General features: G+C 43.2%; 1 protein-coding gene across 1 annotated transcript in view; it reads right to left on the bottom strand.

Annotated features, from left to right (window-relative positions):
- LOC126273173 (dnaJ homolog subfamily C member 13) overlaps positions 1–14,000 on the bottom strand; it is a 337,754-nt gene that overhangs the window by 194,412 nt on the left and 129,342 nt on the right. Inside the window, exons 13-18 of the mRNA XM_049976652.1 lie at positions 12,937–13,116; positions 10,792–11,000; positions 10,513–10,672; positions 10,271–10,416; positions 10,062–10,191; positions 9,483–9,685 (exon numbers count right to left, since the gene is read on the bottom strand). Coding sequence (XP_049832609.1) covers positions 9,483–9,685; positions 10,062–10,191; positions 10,271–10,416; positions 10,513–10,672; positions 10,792–11,000; positions 12,937–13,116 — 1,028 coding nt within the window. The remainder of the gene's footprint in view (positions 1–9,482; positions 9,686–10,061; positions 10,192–10,270; positions 10,417–10,512; positions 10,673–10,791; positions 11,001–12,936; positions 13,117–14,000) is intronic.

Consider the following 14,000-nt stretch of genomic DNA (forward strand, 5'->3'; position numbering starts at 1 on the left):
ACATAGCTTATGTAGAATGATGTTCATAGTTTGTATTTTTGTAGCGGTGTTTTCCAGATGTTTTTTGTAGGACAGTGTCCACTCCAATGTAACTGCTAGATATTTTGGGTGCTGATCACGGTGTAGCAGTCTGTCGCCAAAATACACCTGGAGCTGTATATTTGCCACTCCATTGCAAAAATGAAAGAAAGCCATCTCTGGCTTGGTGGAGTTTGCTTTCAGTTTCCATTTTGAATGTAAGTTCCCATTATCGTGAGCTCAGACATTAAGATGGCTTCCATTTCTTTAAAATTTTTATGTCCCACTGCCAGCAACCAGTCATTGACATATCCAAACTTACAAGATCTAATTTCATGCATATAGGAGATGTACTTCCCTGAGGAAGTCAGTCACTTAGTTTCTTTGAAAAGCTTATTCTGTTGCCCACTGCGACCCGGAATGACCTGTCAGTAAGCCTGCTACTAATAAGTTAAGATTATTTTTTTAAGATAAGACTGTGTCTCCATACTGTGTCATAAGCTGCTGAGAGAACTATGCATCCAACTGAGGTTTTTAAACAATTCTGAAAGCATGTTTCTATGTACGTAATGAGTGACATCATCTTATCTGTGTAAAAACCGCCCTGTTCAATTGGAATTTTTTGAAGTATTATAGTCAAGATTTTTTGGTTGATGACTCTTTAAAGAAGTTTGTATAGGAAGCTAAGAAGGGCTACTGCATGACAGCTTTTAGGCTCATTGCCTGGTTTTCCTAGCCTGAGGATAGCGATGACATTGGACTTTTTCATTTCATTTCATTTGAGATTCTCACCCCCCATTACATTAGTAAAGAATTTTGCTAGCAAATTTTTGGTAAATTTACCACAGTTTAGAAGGAACTCAAGATAAATTTCATTGGAGCCTGGTGCCTTTCTCACTTTGACACCAAATTGAGCTGGTGAGGGTTACACAGCTTCAAAGATAAGAATTCATTTTTCATATGGGTGGTGCATGCTGGTCCCATGGAGTTCTTGAAGTGTGTGTGTTTGACGCTTACGGGCGCTAAACAGCACGGTCATCAGCGGCCAAGCACATAAAAACAGGAACACATGCAGTGAAGGGACTAAGACGAACAGCGATCAAGGAGAATGGCTAAAAGACGCAGACCTGACACAGTTCCAAATCCCCACATACAGAGGCAAAACAACACACTAAAAAAGGAAAGGAAACACAAGGAAAAGAGAACATAAACCAAAGGGAAACAAGGAGGCAATCGTGACTAGCAGACCTCTGACCTAAAACCTGGGTGAGCCAGTCACCCAGCAGCACATTAAAACCCTCTCCCTAAAATCCGAGGCAACAAACTGGACAGGACACAAAACCGTAAGACCTTAACCACAGTCATTGCATCGTCTTGCAAAATAGAGGGCAAATCCGGTGGCAAAGAAACCACCGCCCTCTGGTCAGAGAATAAAAGACAGTCAAGTAAAATGTGGCGGACAGTAATCTGGACGCCACAAGCATTGCAGACTGGGGGGTCCTCCCGTCGGAGTAAAAAACCATGCGTTAAGGGACTATTCCCGATGTGGAGGCGAGTGAGGAGAACCTCATCGCGCCTGCATGACTGGTAGGACGTACGCCATGGTCGCGTAGTGGCCTCTACCAGACGCAGCTTATTGTCACCAACTGCCAGCCACACCTCTTCCCATTGACACATAACACGAAAACGCAAAAGGGAGGTAACAGCATGGAGGGGGACGGCACATTCAACAACGTGAGGGAGGGAACATGTATCTTTAGCAGCCACATCCACCAGTTCGTTTCCCCTAATACCCATGTGCCCCGGCACCCAGCAGAAAGAAACCACCTACCCCTGCCGTTGCAGGTGGAGTAGGACATCATGGATGTTCTGGACGACCGTATCTGCTGGGTATAAGTGTTGCATGGTCTGAAGGGCACTCAGGGAGTCAGAACAGATGAGGAACTTAAGACCGGGAACACATCTCATCTGCTCCAATGCCCGCAAGATTGCAAACAATTCGGCATCAAAGATGGTAAATGCCGCAGGAAGCCGTAACTTGACGACTCGATCAGGGAAAAACAAGCGCACAACCAACAGAGTCCCCCTGTTTAGAGCCATCCGTAAATACAGGTACATGTTCCGGATGCTGGTTTAAAATATCGTAAAATAAAGAGGTAAAAACAAACGCTGGAGAGCAGCTACTCTGGTTCTCCGACAAGTCTAGAAGGATGCTGGGCCTCTGGAGCAACCAGGGAGGCAGGCGAGTAAAACCTTGTCGCTGGGGGGCCACACGCTCCACACCAAGGGACTCAAGCAAATGCTTGGCACGAATCCCAAATGGTCTCGTTGCCCTGGGACGACTGGAAAAGAGACGTTCCATAGGAGGTCGGGCAATGGTAGGGTACGCAGGGGAGGTAGGACAGGCAAGGAAATGACACACCCGTCACACCACGAGGATTTTCCACCGGATGGCGAGCGGCAGTTCCCCTGCCTCAGCACACAGGCTGGGGATGGGACTGGTATGGAAGGCACCAGTGTCCCGACTGATACCCTCATGGTGTACTGCGTCAAGGATCTTCAGATACGAAGGCCTTGCTGACCCATACACGGTGCAAGCATAGTCAAGACGCGATCAGACGAACGCCCTATAAAACTTCAGCAGACGCGCCCTATCTGCTCCCCAGGACCGATGGCTCAGACACTTCAAAATATTCAGTACCTTCAGGGCCCACACCTTGAGGTCTTTAAGGTGAGGCAACCACGAACACTTGGAATCAAAAGTGAGGCCCAGGACGCCAAGAACGATTAAAATGAACACACACAGATTTGTCTGCAGAAAAGGTAAAACCCGTCTTTGCAGTCCATGCCTCTAAGCGCTTTATCGTAGGCTGCAACTGCCGACCAGCAGTGACAAGACTGGAGAAAGAACAGAAAACAGCAAAATCGTCCACAAACAAGGAGCATTGGGCAGGACTCCGGATAGTGGACGTGATACTGTTAATAGCAACGGCAAAGAGGGTGACACTTAAAATGCTGCCCTGAGGAACACCATTCTCCTGCACGTACAAATCAGATAGCACATTACCATCCTGATACTGAAATAGGCGGTGAAAAAGAAAGGACCGAATGAAGATGGGGAGATGGGGAGACGGCCACGAAAGCCCCACTCATGGAGTTGATTCAGGATAAGGCGACGCCAAGTAGTGTCATACGCCTTATTAATGTCAAAGAAGACACCTAGACAATGCTGGTTACATAGGAAGGCCTGCTGGATGGGGGCCTCAAGCAGGGTCAAGTTGTCTATAGTGGTACGACATCTCCGAAAGCCACACAGAGGGGCTAAGGAGCTGCCTGGTCTCGAGCAGACAAACCTGGCGACGGTTGACCATGCGTTCCGTCGTCTTCCCAACACAGCTGGTCAAAGCAATACTTCGATAACTACTGGGATGCATTCGATCCTTCCCTGGTTCGAGGAGGGGAATCAAAATCGCCTCCCTCCACGAGTCAGGGTACATGCCGCATAACCATATCATATTAAAACAGTTCAGGAGAACTTCCTTGGATGGCAGCAACAAGTGCCGCAGCATGCTGTACCGGATTTGATCATGACCAGGCGCAGTATCATGAGCTACAGACAGCGCCGAATCCAGTTCCCACATTGTGAAGTGGCAGTTGTAGGGTTCAGAATTTAGAGACCGGAAGACCAAGTGACCCCTCTCGATGACAGTGCGGTAGCGGCAGAAATCTGGATCACAGTTAATAGTGGCGAAAATGCATGGCCAGTGTCTGGGCAATGTGTCTCGGCGCCATGAGGAGGCATCCCTGATGCAGCAATGCCGTGACAGGTAGCTGGCTGAGTTTCCCGGAAATCCTCCTGATGGCTTCCCATACTTTCGTAGAACTAGTGGAGCGAGAGATGGAATTCAAGAACGATTGCCATGACCGTCGTTTGCTCTCTTTAATCACTCGCCGCGCTCTGGCCCTTGCCACCCGAAAGGCCGCAAGATTGTCAGCTGAGGGACGGCACTTGAAGCGGCGCAGTGCTGCACGGCGGGCGCGGATGGCTGAGTGGCACTCAGTGGTCCACCAAGGGACAGGACGCCTCTTGGGATGTCCGGATGACCGTGGGATTGACAATGCAGCAGCATGTGAGATCACGGCTGCAACATGGTCTACCCATTCGTGGACGCTGGCACGGTGTTCCAAAACAGCCAGTTGGCTGAAAAGTGTCCAGTCAGCTCTGCAAAGGTGCCACCGGGGCGGCACTGGTAATGCCACAGCCTCATCCAGGAGGCGAATCCTGAGGGGGAAATGGTCACTAGAATGGAGGTCAGCTGCAGCCTCCCACAGAGCAGAATCCGCGAGTGCTGGAGAGCAAAAGGAAAGGTCAATAGCCGATGACGATCCGGAAGCAGTACAGAAATGAGTGGGAGCACCAGAGTTGAGGAGGCACAGTTCTTCAGACATCATGACGCTTTCCAGAATGCGACCTCTGGGGCAAGTAGTCCGAGAGCCCCATAAGACATTATGAGTGTTGAAGTCCCCCAGAAGAAGAAATGGGCGGGGGAGTTGGCTAATAAGGTCCGTGAGAGCCTCAGAGTCTATCGCATCCGGAGGTGGTAAATAAACAGAACAGACTGTGAGCCTCCGACCCACAAGAATGTCAACTGCAACTGCTTGCAAGTCGGTGACGAGAGGGAGCTCAGATGATGGGTGCATGTCACGGACAAAAACCGCAACACCACCCTTTGCCCTTTGCCCCGTCAGATCATCTTTTCGATATACGGTATAGCCGCGTAAAGAAGGAGAATCAGTGGCCCGAAAATGTGTCTCTTGGAGACATAAGCACAAGGGGCACCCTCGTATAAGGAGTTGTAATTCGGCCACATGCGTCCTGAACCTATTCAGGTTCCACTGTAATATGGGAGCCAGTGATCAGGTGGCTGAACTTTCACCCTGCCTCTGTGCTTCGGAGGAGAGACCGTACTGGCCGGAGATTTATTCCTGGGGCAAGAAGATCGCCCCCGGTCGACATCAATGTCCATAAGCTCCGATGACGACCCACGGGAGATGTCAGACAGTACGATGGCCTCATCATTGGACCGACGCTGACTAGTCTCCTCAGGTGGCTTCATCTTCTGAGGCTTTGTCTTGGGGAGCTTGGAATGCAGAGCCTTGTCAACAATTGGAGGTTGACTCGCCTGGGCAGAAGGCGCCATATGGGGGGAGGCTGGAAGTACCTCAATGTCAGCAACCACGGCCTTGTCCGATGTAGCGGGGAGAGCCGCAGATTGCAAAACAACCGCAGCAGCACAAGTGCACTGGCAAGCGCAGGTTTTAGTGCTAACACTAGCAACCTCTGTTTGTGTAGCAACAGTGGCCAGTTGTACCGGTTTTTTGAGAGCGGAAGCGAAAGATGTTGAAAACACAGGAGGTTGCATGGCCTTAAAGAGCTTCTTGGCATCACCATAGGGGATGCGCTTAGATGTTTTAATCTCCTGTACCTTCCGTTCTTCGAGATAGATGGGGCAGATCCGGCTCCAGACAGGGTGACTCCCAGAGCAATTCACGCTCTTCACAGGCGATTAACAATCGGCTCCGTCATGGGCAGGCTGACCACATTTACCACAAGTGGCTATCCCATTGCACCCCAACGTAGTATGCCCAAAGCGCTGACATTTAAAACAGCGCATTGGGTTGGGGAAATATGGCCGTACGGGCAAACGTAAGAACCCTGCTTTAACATGCTCTGGGAGTCTCGGGCAACTGAATGTGAGAATAAACGAGTCAGATTTGACGAGGTCCCCATTGCCTCGTTTCATAATGTGCTGCACGTCAACAATTCCTTCGTCAGCCCACTCAGATTTTAGCACGTCTATGGGGATATCCCTACACGTCACAACACCCTTACTACAATTCAAAGTGGATTGGAGCTCGGTCTCAACAGCGTACTCTCCTAGACAATTTGCTTTCCGAAGGGCAGCGACTTGACGGGAACTAGAAGTTTCAACTAACAGAGTCCCATTGCGCAGTCGCTTTACAGATTTCAGTGTTCCTGCAATTCCCTCAAGACCCTTGTGGATGTAAAAGGGAGAAACCCTCTCAAAGCTACCCTCCTTCCTTTTAATAATCAAAAACACATTCTGATTATCAGCATGTGCTCCGTTACTACATTCTGTTAAATCTCTAGCAACACCAGGCGCTGGAGGACTCGCAGCGCGTAGCCGCTTTTTCGATGGGGTGTGTTTTCCTACCAGCGGCCCACCCAAGCCACTGGTAGGGGGAAATGTAGAGGTCGAAGGGTCCATTGCGGTCCCACGAGCAGCTAGGGAACTAAAAGTCCGCTCAGACAGAGCCCCGCGTGCCTGAGTAAGCCTTATACAACTGGGGTGCGGCAGGTGCCCCAGAGGTTGCCCGCTTGCGACTGTTCCACCCCAACAGCCATGCATCTTCTAGGCACGGAGCACACCGAAAGATTGAGGGGTGTTTATAGAGGTTGGCCTTCCTCGCAATCCAGGCGGTCAAGCCAAGATTACCATTCCCCGCAGCACACAACATTTCACCGCCGCGACGTACGGTGGTCGCTGAAGCATGTCCGGGGGTTACGGTGACAGGACACTGGCGGCGCAGACCAGTCCCCAGCTCAGGACCCCGGGGTCGCCAAGCCCGTACTCAGCAAGTGAATGCTGAGCCCCTGGGGGCTAGGGAACTAAAGGTCCGCTCAGACAGAGCCCCGCGTGCCTGAGTAAGCCTTATACAACTAGGGTGCGGCAAGTGCCCCAGAGGTTGCCCGCTTGCGACTGTTCCACCCCAACAGCCATGCATCTTATAGGCGAAAGATTGAGGGTTTTTTATAGAGGTTGGCCTTCCTCGCAATCCAGGCGGTCAAGTTAAGATTACCATTCCCCGCAGCACACAACATTTAACCGCCGCGCCGTACGGGTTCGCTGAAGCATGTCCGGAGGTTACGGTGGCAGGAGACTGGCGGCGCTGACCAGTCCCCAGCTCAGAACCCCGGGGTCGCCAAGCCCGTACTCAGCAAGTGAATGCTGAGCCCCTGGGGGTGAGTTCTTGAAGTAGCCACGACATGATTCGCAAGGGCACTTGACCTCTTGCATCTTTAAGACTTCCGCCTAATTTCTTTAAAAATGTTTAAGCTTCTCTTATAGGTCTGTTGAAGTTAAGGTTCATGACTTCTGACCATTTCTCACATCAAGCCAAGCCCAGTGTGTTTGTCCTCTCCTTAGAGGAACTCCTTGTATAGTTCTTTACACCATCATTCCATCCTGGTATGTAATCCTACGCATGCTGCTCTTTGGTGTTTCAGTCACTGCTCTTGTGAACCTTTGGGAACTTTCAATGGAAAATAGACTCCAGCCTAGGCATTTGTTGGGGTGGATGGACAAGCTTTCCAATGCACCTTTTTAAAATTCCATTTGGGTCATGGATAGGACACAGTGAGAGGGATTCTTATTCATATTTCAATTAGGGTTGGTCAATATTGGCTGTGTGAAAAATATTTAAGTAATCTGCAGGTTCCTTGCAGTGGTACGTTATCATCTTTGCTTACGAAGCACAAATCAGAGTTGTATTCTACATTCCAAGCTACTGGTTTAAAAGAGCCCTTCTGTTTTGCATCAAATAGTAGAATTAGATTGTTATCATCAGCCCGGTTCATTAGTATTTCACTGTTACAATCATTGGTCCTATATTTCCATTTTGTGTGGTCACTGTTAAAGTTCCCCTTCTGATGATGACTTCATGACTGTTTTGGTCATGGATGTCTTAATCAGGTGAATATGTTTCACACAGAGGAGCAAACATATGTAGCAACTCTGTAAATACAGTGATATGTGACTCCTAACAGTTCTTATCCCTATTTGGATTAACTGGTCTTCACTGTCAAAATGGGTTTCCTGAATGGCTACGATGTCAATATCACTATCTACGTGGCATTTGGCCCAGCTTATCCCTTCTTGATAAACTGTTCAGGATTTATAGTCAGGAGGGCCTGAGAAGAGCCAGTTACAATCGCTGCAGTGTCGGGTAACATATGCTGTCATGTGCTTTATGCAGGAGATCCAAAGATTGTCCAGCAACTAGTGTTATCAGCTCTTCAGCGTCACCTGGAGTACATCATGTGGAGGCGAGCTGAATAGTAAAATGTGTGGAAAGTAATTGATGTAGTTTTTCACTCTTAAGTACACTTTCCCTTTTCAAGAAGCCATCCACCACATAGTGGCTGGAAGAAAATACAACAGGTCAACAATTCTGTTATATGTAGTGATATACCCAACTGCAATCCATCACTGATTTGTAGCATTTTACATATATTTAATTTATGAAAGCCAAACTGTGTGGTGTTTTGGCTATATCTTTTGCATATGCTGCTTATCAGCTAGTGGTTTGTACAATGTTTGCAGAAAATGATCAAAATGTATAACAGTTATTTCCAAGATGCATTTAAGTCATGTGCTGAAATGAAGTGTGCACTATTCACAATAAGTTACAATATGTAATATGATACAATTTTAAAAAGAATTGTTTCCATTAGAATTTCAAAAAGTCAAGGAGAGTTGAACTTAAGAAACTGGAGAAAATTATTGGAACTAAGAGCTAATTTAATGGCAAAGTGAATCTGAAATCTTGCAGCCTTCTCCAAATGATGCTCTAACCAATATAATTTCATCATCTGGGAGTAAGCCCAATTAATAACAAGAATTCTCAAACACATTAATGTATATTATGAACCTAGAACTCCTAACACATATCTGTCAGTTTCCAATCAAGGATATGGAGGTTCATTCAGCAATCAAGGCATCCTCTTTCATGTGACAATTCAAGCTCTTTATTTTGTAAAAGTTGAATAGCCTATGTAAATACAATTTTATGTATTAATTTACTATGAAGTTGTAACACATATCCAACAGTACAGTCAAACTATAAAGATATAGAGCCATTGAGCTAGAATGGTAGCAGTAATCAGCCATTCAGTTGATGAGAGAATTGTCACAAAATTTCAGCAAATTTATTTAGAGGAACTGTGGCAGTCTGAAATCCAAATGATTACACAGGAATTTAGACATGGCATAGTATGTATTGCAAAGTGACTGAAAATTTTAATTCTGGCAGTAAAAATTTATTCACTGATTTTCGTGGAGATATAACTAATTTTTGCTTTCAAGTGCACTTATGACTCTAGCAATGTGTGCTATTTTCTACATGCTTCACAGTGCAAAAGCTCATCACCACTTTGCAAAAACCATCTTCCTACTATTTAAACAATGCAGGTCTTATTACATACAGTTTCTTGTAAATGAAATTATTCACAAACAAAAATTATATTCAGTTTTAAGTAACTGAAGATTTATAACTTTTTATGTATGTAAATTCCCTACCATAAAATTATATTCTGAGAAGTAGAATTCTTGTCTTCAAGTTAATGGGCATACACCACCAACATTACAGAAAACTGCACTTACCTACTAGGAAAATACTGACACATTTGAATGAGTATGTTCAATATGAGTGTAGCCAAGTCACTTTCATTTAAAACTGGATTTCCTTTAGCTAAAAGGCACCATTTCAACTGAGGCACTTGTTGCAGTGTTCTCCAGCCATCCATGCCTTGTGCCCAGCACTTTGTTTTAGCATTCAGGACACCAGTATTCCAAAGTTCTTTCAACTTGAAACAAAAATTTTAAGCATAGTAAATAACTTTCTGTCTCTATGAAATTGTTTCACTCAAGCTACAGCAACACATTAATACATTGTTTCAGATCACAAATCAGTTTTTAAGTTGGGTTTGTATCATCTGCACAAAAAATCAGTTTGAAACAATAGTACAGAGGCAAGTACAGTGTTCATCTTCAGGTACAATGCAGCTTGCATCACTACCAAACTCCATAGTTAACACTCAGTGATTATAATGAGAATATTGTTTTAATCTGCAACTAATAAATCAATATACAATAATGCTGTATTTTTGTTACTTCAAAAGCTAAGCATCAAAGTAACACTTGCAAAATACAATTGCAAGCACAATTTTTGGGAAAAATTACCTCCTTGAAGCTAAATGGGCCCTTTCGCTCTCCTGAATTTCCTGAATTTCCAAAATGCCATTCCTTCTCAGTTTCTTGGACCATATTTGGGCCAGCCTCTATTACGTTAGTTTGTGTTGGTACTACTGCCCTAAAAAGTAACATTTATCAATAATTACAAATTTAAAATGCGAAGTAAGGAGTAATCTTTTCTTTGCAGATAAACTCACCTGCTTGTATGTAAGTGAGCTAGTGTTAGCAAATCAACCAGAACCCTAACACCATTTGCGTCCAGGATTTCTTTCACATTGCGCCGATGGAGTATCAATTTATTGATAAACAAGACCAAGCGATCACGTTCCATCCTATCTGTACACTGGTAAAGCAGTGGAAAATTACTAGCAGCAATTTTAACAATCATAAAGGAATTTCTATCATAAACCACAATTTTTCACTGTAAAGAAAAAGTTACCCTCTCTAACATTCCAATAATATACTTTGTATCACTAAATGGTCCAATGTCTTCAAAATGTCGTCCGTATACTATAGCCATTGCTTGCAGGCATGTGCACTTCATTTCGGACTTAGTTGTGAGCAAAAAACGATGATACAGATCATTGAAAAACTCATACCTAGAACCAAGGAATTTCAGTTTTCACAATTTATCTTTTCCCATGTGGATATCTCCACTATTTCTTAAAAAAGAGAGACTATCTGAAAAAGAGGTTTGTTTTAAATGTGTTAAACTTACGAACGTCGTATGGGTGAGTCCGGTGTATCTTCAGTTTCTAGCAGCAAACGAAGGTAGTATTCGCCAATTTTTACTTCATCAGCTAAACACTGATACTGAACTTCAAATTCACTGTGGTTCCAAGCAATAAGGGCATTCCCTGCGAGATCACGATCTGATACGAATGCCCGTATTTCATTGTCCAAAGCATCACGGAGCTCCTCTCTTGTCTAATATTTAAAACATACCACAACAGTAATAAACAAAACGGGAAAAAATTTAATTTTTTTATTATTAAGATACACAAACTAAACAACTAACAACTGAAACTTAAACAAACGATATGATAGTTTCACTCACAAATAGGTGAAAGGATAATCACAGAGCTTCCTACAACTACAGACATTAAGAGAAATGTGCAGGATAAGGAATTTGTAGTTTAAATTCTTAACAAACAAAAACAGGAAGAATAATGAACAAAAGAAGAATAATGCAAGATTCCTAAATACTGCTAATACCGAAATGAGCCAAAATTGTGCAGTGGAATAAGAAAAGGAAAGATGAGAATGTGCATACAAAGAGACTCATGCCCATAAGATGGATGGAGTAGGAAGTGTCAACGGCCAATGTCAAGAACCAAATAATAATTAAAAACAGCATCCATGCCGGCCAACATTTGTTACAAGAAAAGAAAAAGATAAGGTTAACTAACCAAAGTGCCCATCTGTCTCTAAGATTATGTTGTGTATTGTCTGTCACTACTACACTCAACAGGAAAAGAGGCACGATTATTACACGAGGCCTTCTAGAATGAAGGTCTGGGATTTAATTTTTGTATGGAAGAATTTTCAGTTCATAAACACACTCACAGCCTAAAATGAATGAAACTTTCAAATTGGTAGAAAATATGGTTGGTAGGTGGTCAAACTCAATTGTTCATTTCATTGTATCACCTATACAGAACAACAAATATTATGGTATGTCAGTGTATATTTCTCTCTTCAATATTTATGTGAAATGTGTGGTTAGTGATGATTATTTACTGCAGTACCTTGCTGTTAAATTCCATCACAGCTGGCCTTTTTGGTAAAAATATGCAAAGCACCACTCTAAAAATAATGAACTATTTTTGAAATTAAGTGTGTCTTCTGCTCTTTTCATCAAACACACTAATAAATGCGTACATAAGCTGAGTTTCATCTAAACCAATTATGCAGCTCCTGAATCCAACATGGTCCCTGAAGCACATGGGGGCACCACTTTAGATTCACTTCTAATTAATCTTTTAAAGCTGTTGAAAGCCAGTTATGTACCTCAAATAACAATATTTATTTTAAGTCTCTAGCAGTTTTCTTGTGTCACTTTCTGCAAATGAGACCATGTGAAAGTTTCCCAAAAATGCTTAATTTTGTAAAGTAAGAATTGTTTTCATTTAAAGAAAACTCCTATCATTTGATTAATAATGCCTTTAACGCTGAAGTAATTAGTGTGTGTCAAATGCTAATGGACTCCAATACTGCTGCACTAAAAGGATATTCGGTCCTGTTGCCTTTGTAGTTTTGTTAGTTAAATCTCTAACCAAAATAACCTTCCACGAAACTTAATGTCACTAGATTCTACAAAGATATCCATTTCAGATAGGTTTCTAAAGGTCATTGGCTCATCACTGTTTCAGTCCAGCCTTCTCCTGTCACTTACCCATTCAGAAGAGGCCACTTAGAACTTTGTGTAATGAGAGGCACATGATGGAAGGTTGTAATGGAAATCATAACTGAAAAGCTAAAAACAGAAGCCCCAGATGGAACAATTAGCAGCAAGTGTGAAAATTTATAACAAAATAAATGTAGGAGAACACACATGTAATAAAATAGAACTGCTGCTGCGAGGAACAAAAACACACATTTTTTTGTTTTTCTCTCTTTAGCTAATGCTAAATTCTGAAGGGGAGAAAACCAGTTTGGTATGAATTTTCAACTATATAAAAATAAAATAAAAATAAAAGCATCATTTAACATTCTAGCAGTTAAACACATAAACCAAATTGGTCACAAAAATTATTAAAATACTTCTATTATAGCTGTACACATATTTTCAATATAAAAATATACAATTTCAAAATAGCTTCATGAACATTTTACAGTTCCTAAAATTTTAGCTTCTTCATACCTTGTGATTCCATATTAAGTTAGGTAAAGCATGGTCTCTATTGAACTGATAATAAAACAGAGCCCAGTTTGCTTCACTTTTAATCCTCTCTCTCCTTTTCCTCAAAACAATTGGCCTTTCTTTAATTTTCTCTTCCTTTCTCTCAATACCCATCCTTGCTCCCCAGTGTTGCAGCGCATGCTGAAATGAGATAATTTTCATAGTGGTCACACACAGGCAGCTCTACAGTGTACTTTATTAAATGAAATGATCATATGGCATTATTGGCTGGGACACACTATCTGGGGTTGTTTGATCACCTAGTGCAAGTCTTTTTACTTGGCACAACTTTGGTGACTTATGCATTGTCAATAACGAAATGATGATAAGGACAACACAACACCCTGTCACCAAGTGCATAAGATTTCCAATCCAGGCACAGATTGAACATAAGCCACTCTCACAGCAATCAGTCACACTAACCACTCAGCTATGGAGAGGGACATTGTAATTTATGATAAAAATTCTGTATTAATGAGGAGACTCACAGAAATATATTACAGTCACAGTAGCAACAAGAGCAATAAAATATAGCAGCAGTAACTCCTTAGGTTCTGAGCGTATGAACAACAAAGAGGGGCAAGTACAGCATGTATCATGTGACCTGAAGGCCAGATGGAGACATGACGTAATTAATGGAAGATTTCCTTGCAATTAGATCTTTCTTAGTCATTAACAAAACGAAATTCTAAATATCTCATCTCCAAACAGGTTGAATATAAAAAATGAGTTTTACCTCATATCTTTCAGGGGGTCCCATAACCCTTTATACGAAGTTAATCATAGACATTTCTCTAAACTTTACGTACACATTTAGTTTGAGAAGAAACTCGCCATATAACTGAGGCACTGATATGTCACTAGGAACTTTGACAATATTGAGATGTTACCGTCTTCTGAATGAATCCTCTTCCATGGCTAACATAAGGAGGAGGGGGGATTGGGGTTAGGATATTCCAGGCATAATGCTAAGTAGCTGAAACCTTGTAACCCTGTTGAAGGTTATGTTTAACCTGATCCAGAAC

This window comes from Schistocerca gregaria, chromosome 5 (genome assembly GCF_023897955.1).
Source record: "Schistocerca gregaria isolate iqSchGreg1 chromosome 5, iqSchGreg1.2, whole genome shotgun sequence".
Taxonomy (NCBI): domain Eukaryota; kingdom Metazoa; phylum Arthropoda; class Insecta; order Orthoptera; family Acrididae; genus Schistocerca; species Schistocerca gregaria.